A 6,000-nucleotide genomic window follows, 5' to 3' on the forward strand; every position below is an offset into this window, starting at 1 on the left:
CGGCTCCGTGATTTCTGTGCAGCTCTGAAGCCAGCACGGCCCATGCCACCAGGTTCTAAGGGCCAGAGCCTTGCCCAGAGATGCGCGCTTTGATGGCCGGAGGGGGCGGGGCCGTGGTTGCTTTAAAGCGTCCCCGTCGGTCGACTCCGGGCTGTGCAGCACGGGACACTCAGAGGCGCGGGGCGCGGGGAGCTGCTGCCGGAGCAGGGAACCCAGAAGCGCCAGAGGGGCCGGCAGGGTTGGGGCGCCCTCACAGGGCTGCCAGGGGTGCGGCGTGGCCTCGTCGCTTCGGAGATGGCGGGGCACCTGCGGTGACGGTCTCGTGCCAGAGGGTTCCAGCCTTGCGCTCCTGGGCGAGCATGGAGCGCCCTGAGCCCGAGCTGATCCGGCAGAGCTGGCAAGCGGTGAACCGCAGCCCGCTGGAGCACGGCACCGTCCTGTTCACCAGGTGAGGGTGGCCCTGAGCCCTGGGCGGGCAGGCACCTGGCCAGGAATGGGTTCCAGGTGGCCGGCCCGGCTCCAGAGGAGGGAAAGCTGACCGCTGCCTCTGCACCGGCGCCTCCCGAGGTGCGCACAGGAGTTGGTCCAGCGACCCCTTCTTGCTTCCCGCGCCGCACCTCCGGCTCAGCGAGGCTCCCTGGGGGCGGAGAGGGTCCTCTCCGGAGTCTCCTTTCACTCGGGCCAGCAGACACCACCCCGGGCGCTGCGCCTCCGCCCTGGTTCTGCTCCTCCTGAGTTTGTTCCTTAGATAGTAACTCCAGGGGTGCCCACCGCTGCCAGTAAGGGAAACCGCCCGTACAGGGAGGGTGGGCTGGATGCCTGGCTGGCAGAGCATGGGGTCCAGGCCCCAGGAAAGTGCACTTCCACCAACTAACAGGAGGATGAACCTTTCCCAGGAAAAGACCAGGCTAGGACAGAGAACCTCCAGGCAGGGGAGGACAGATGCCCGAGTCTCACCACCCGGAAGAGGGGTAAGGGGGTGCCAGCCCCTAAGGGGGAGGAGGAGGCAAAACTTCAACCTCAGCTTGAGCCATCACCAGTGAGGCACGGTTTCCTTCCACCATAGTTTTTCCTAAGCCAGCACAGAACTTCTGAGGAAGTTTTTCAAACCCCAACCCCCAACCTCCCGCCCTCCACCCCTGCCTCCCCCCAAAGTGGAAATAAATTCACAGAGTTACCCAAAACCCAGATGCACCCTCTCAGATGTGGCTGAGAGCTTCTGCTTTGTGTCTCCTGGCTTTCCCCTGCTTACTCAGGCACCCTCCGTGGTTCCAAACTGTGTGACCCTAGGGAAGCTCCTTAACCTCTCTGGGCTTTTGTTTCCTCCATAAAATGGGTAAGGAGTTCTTAATACTATTATTATCATCGCTGGCCAGAGCCCCCTCAGACACGATGAGACTAGGAGATGCTGACCCCAAAATGGGAAGGGTTAGGGGAGGGAGAGAGAGAGAGAGAGAGAGAGAGACTTTTCCCAGGCTTTCTGTTTGAGGATCCCTTCTTGCCCCAGTCCCCTCAACATGCTGGGTCCTATGAGTGGCCTGGGGACCCGTGTTCTTTCTAGGAAGGGGGTTCCGGCAAAGCTGGTGAAGGGGTCCGTACCAGGTTGGAGGGTATGCTGTAATTTACGGCCAAACCTCTGGCCCACCCCCACTCCCACGGTGGCAGCCAGGGCTCCCGGGGCTCGCGGGGCTAACACCCGGGGCTGACACGGGCCTCCCCCTGCAGGCTGTTTGACCTGGAGCCCGGCCTGCTGCCCCTCTTCCAGTACAACTGCCGCCAGTACTCCAGCTCCGAGGACTGCCTCTCCTCGCCTGAGTTCCTGGACCACATCAGGAAGGTGAGGGGAAGGACGAGCTGGGTTGCCCTCCAGGATCTAGCAGGCGCCTTCCTGGGAGAGAATGAGGGGCATGGGATAGTGAAAATGACCGGTTTTCTGCCCCAGGCCCGGGCTCACTGCCCTCCTGCTCCTTTCCCTCTGCGCTGAACTGCACCCTGTCTGAGGCAGTCAGCCTGCTCCCCGCCCTGTGCTCAGCCAGCTGGTCCCAGCTCTGTCATTGCCCTTGGCCTTGTCCCGGGCTCCTTTAGATGGTGCTGGCGCTCATCTACTAGGGGCCGCCTGCCTGTGAAAACCAAGCTGGGTTTTCTTAGAGGCTCTCCCAGGGCCTCAGTTTCCCCTCGTCCCAGGCAGACAACACTGTCCCGCAGGCGTGTTTAGGGCTTTGAGCCTCTCAGAGGTTTCTCTCACCGTGTAGTCGGCCGTCACACATTGAACACCTACTGTATACAGACACAGGTCGCTTTCCATTTCTCATGACTCTCTGACCTCCAGTCGGGACCCCCAGGTTCTGTGAGCAGGGAGATGGCTCTGCCTGTCTCACTGCCACCTTGGCCTTGACAGGTGATGCTCGTGATCGATGCTGCGGTGACCAATGTGGAGGACCTGTCCTCGCTGGAGGAGTACCTGGCCGGCCTGGGCAGGAAGCACCGTGCAGTGGGTGTGAAGCTCAGCTCCTTCTCGGTGGGTAGAGGGGCTCCTCTCTCTCCTGAGCTCCTGACCTGAGGCCACCACTCTCTCCCGGTCCTCCCTTATCTCGCCCTTCCTTTACCCTCACACGACTAGGGCGAGGCACCTGCATCGGTTACACACGTGCTGTGTGATCCTGGTACTGCCTTGACCTCTCTGAGCCTCCAATTTTTCTTCTCTGGTGTGACTTCTCCTAGAACCATAGAACGTTAAGGAGCCTGTGGGATTAGCCGGTCGCTCAGTGTTCTGTTCCTGTGTATAAGACCCGCTCAAACAAACAATGATGCCTAACTTCTCTGGGCTCATTGGGGTGGTCCCTCTGTGCCACATGGTGTGGCTAGAGCCACTCATGCAGTGCATTCAGCTGGAGCTCAGCTGGGGATGGAATGTCAGGGTGGCCGGGCATCCTCGGCGTCTCTCTCCCTGTGGCCTCATCACCCGGTGGTCTGGCCCAGCTTCTGTCCAGAGCAGCAGCTGAGTTCTAAGAGCGAGTGTTGGAAGAGGTCAAGCCCGGGGTGCAAGTGCTCTTCCAGGCGCTGCTTGCATCACTCTTGCTAATGTCTCATCTGGCTGACGTCCCATCGGCCAAAGCCAGTCACACCGATGAGCCCAGTGTCAAGGTGGAGGATCCCTACTCAAGGTGGGGTTCCTTGGGGCACTGACGTGGCCGTCTACCACACAGTCCAGCCATCCTGCCAGATGGTAGGCACCTTGAGGAAGGGACCGAGTTTGTCTGGCGCTCTCCATCTCCCGCGCTAGCACGGTGCCTGGTCTCCAGTGGACAGTCAGTAAATATTCGTGGAATAAATAAATCTTATTTTATTATGACTATACACCAGAGCCATTATTATTGTTGAAGGCTTACTGTGCGCAGATGCTATACTAAGCTTTTTCTTTCTTTTTTTAAAATATATTTTATTGATTTTTTACAGAGAGGAAGAGAGAGGGATAGAGAGTTAGAAACATAGATGAGAGAGAAACATGGATCAGCTGCCTCTTGCACACCCCCTACTGGGGATGTGCCAGCAACCAAGGTACATGCCCTTGACCGGAATCGAACCCGGGACCTTTGAGTCCGCAGGCCAACGCTCTATCCACTGAGCCAAACCGGTTTTGGCTATACTAAGCTTTTTGTAGATGACCTCATTTAATCATCTCAACAACCCAATGAATCAGAACTTTTTTTTTTACTTTCTTGGTTTAACTGATGAAGCACCTGAGGCTCAGAGAGGAGACATACCTTGCTCAAGGTCACAGTTCATAAGTGGTGGAGTCAGGAAGTGAACCGAGGCCCCGCTGGTTACAGAGCCCGGGCTCTTCACGCCCCGAGTGCCGCCTTGCAGAGGAGGAGACAGGCCTGTGGGCAATGGCTCTGCTTGGCCTGAGCTGGGGGTCCCAGGCAATGCCTCCGCCTCCCTCCTGGGGTGGTTTCAAGGCTGGGAGTGGGGTGAAAGGCTTTGTTCACTATAAAGGCTCACCTTAAGGGGGGACAGTGGGTACAGTGTGGTACCCAAGGATTGGGGCAGAATCCTGCTCAGAAAGCACGAACCCTGTGCAGGAGAGAGGAAAGGCCCGGGAGCCCTTCCCAGCCCCAGGCCTCAGTTTTCTCACCTGTGGAATGGGGTGATGCCTTCCTGCTTGGGAATGACAAGGTGCTCCTTGCCTCTGCAGACGGTGGGCGAGGCCCTGCTCTACATGCTGGAGAAGTGCCTGGGCCCCGCCTTCACACCAGCCATGCGGGCAGCCTGGCGCCAGCTCTTCGGAGCCGTGGTCCGGGCCATGAGTCGAGGCTGGGATGGCGAGTAAGAGGCAGCTTCTGCCCAGCGGCCTCCACCTGGTGGCCTTCCCCTGTCTGTGTCTGTCTGTTGGTCCGGGTGTGTTGTAGCCTTGTCTGCTTGACCATATTGCAGGGGCGATGGAGCAGGGCTGGGTCCCCGTCCCACCCCCACTTAAGTACAGAGCGGTGTGCCTTTCCTTTAGGACAGGGCTTCTGGATTTCCCTGCACCCCAGTGGCTTCTTCCCTGCCTCCTTCTCTCCCTCTGGGGTCCCCTCTTCTGCCATGAGGAGGAGCAGCGCTTTAGGGGCATTGGCGTCCTGGGGCCGGGGAGGTATTGGGCTTTGAGAGAAGGGGCTCTTCCGTCAGCCACCGTTCTGGGGTGAGCCTGGGCCCAGTCGGGGAGTGGGATGGCCGAGCTCCAGGCACCTTTTGAATGCTTTCCTCTCTCGGGGTGTTTGCTTTTCACAAGGAAAGGGAGGGACGGCTTTAGCCTTCATGGTGGAGTCACAGGCAGGTCATCAGGAGAGCCGCTGAAGGGACAGGGGACCTGGCTCGTGAGGGGCTCATTGGGGTCTCGGGGGCCTACTGAGATGTCACTGCAATCTCTCCCCTCCCTCACTCAGCACTCTGGTGGCAGCTCCCTTACCATCTCTCTGTAGGAACCAGCTAGCCAGCCAGGGTCGGGTGGGGCTGCGGGAGGCCAAGGAAGGAGGGGCCACTTCACTCGGAGAGACCTGAGTCCGGGCAGCTCTTCCTCACCACGCACCCCAGCAGGGCCCCGGTCTCATCTCCTGACCCTCCATTCTGCCTCTGCCCGCACCCAACGGTAGGCCCACCACTCCCCAGCTTTCACGCCTGGTGTGTGCCCGTACTCAGGTGGGTGGATGGATGGAAGGCAGTGTGAGAGGCCCTCTACCCTCGCCCTGAGCTGTCTGCACTTTATCTTTTGTTCTGTGCTGTGTTTGTGTAAACTCATGAGGAATAAACCTCTTCTGTGTGCCTCTCTGAACCTCGGGGACTGGTCTTTTCTTGGGTGTCAGCTTGTACCAGATGAAGCTGCAGAGTGATGGATGTAGGACAGGGCAGGAGTTTGGGGTCAGGAGGGCCAACGTGAGAACAGGTAAAAAAAAAAAGGGGGGGGAGGGAGGGCCCTGGGGAAGCCAATGGTGGAGCTGGAGCTAGGGGTCTGTGGTGGAAACTGCCTGGCAGGGCACCAAATCCAGTTCTTCTTCCACCTGGGCATAGAGCTGGACTACGTTTCCCAGCCTCCCTTGCAATTCGATGGGCCATATGACCAAATTCTGGCTCATAGAATGTGTGGACATATATGCTATCCCTAGACCTGGCCCCCCAAAACTCCTGCATGCTCCTCTGTGCTCTGTCATCCGTCTGCTGGCTTGATGCAGACCTCACAGCGACCTTGAGGACCATGTGTTGAATATGGCAGAGCCACTAGGTGAAAGGAGCCTGGGTCCCTGAATCACCGCTTGGAGGAAGACAACCCACTAATCACAAGTGCCTGTTGGTGCCAGGTACTTCTCCAGGAGGTAGAGCAGGGACTCACCCGTTTTGAATTTTACAGGAAAGAGACATACGCTACTATTGTGTTTGCACCATGATACATTTGGGGGTTGGTTTGTTACAACACATGCCCATGCTAATTCAGATCTGAAGTAGGTCATTGGTCAGGGACCTGGG

At 58.5% G+C, this 6,000-nt stretch overlaps 1 protein-coding gene across 1 annotated transcript; it reads left to right on the top strand.

The window, feature by feature from the left end:
* Positions 1-217: 217 nt before the first annotated feature.
* NGB (neuroglobin) lies at positions 218-5,303 on the top strand. The gene is made up of 4 exons (XM_008138794.3): positions 218-448; positions 1,726-1,837; positions 2,399-2,518; positions 4,196-5,303. Exons 1-4 carry the CDS (start codon positions 360-362, stop codon positions 4,328-4,330), a joined length of 456 nt encoding a protein of 151 aa, XP_008137016.1. The 5' UTR covers positions 218-359; the 3' UTR covers positions 4,331-5,303.
* Positions 5,304-6,000: the final 697 nt, after the last annotated feature.

This window comes from Eptesicus fuscus, chromosome 5 (assembly GCF_027574615.1).
Source record: "Eptesicus fuscus isolate TK198812 chromosome 5, DD_ASM_mEF_20220401, whole genome shotgun sequence".
NCBI classification, from domain to species: Eukaryota; Metazoa; Chordata; class Mammalia; order Chiroptera; family Vespertilionidae; genus Eptesicus; species Eptesicus fuscus.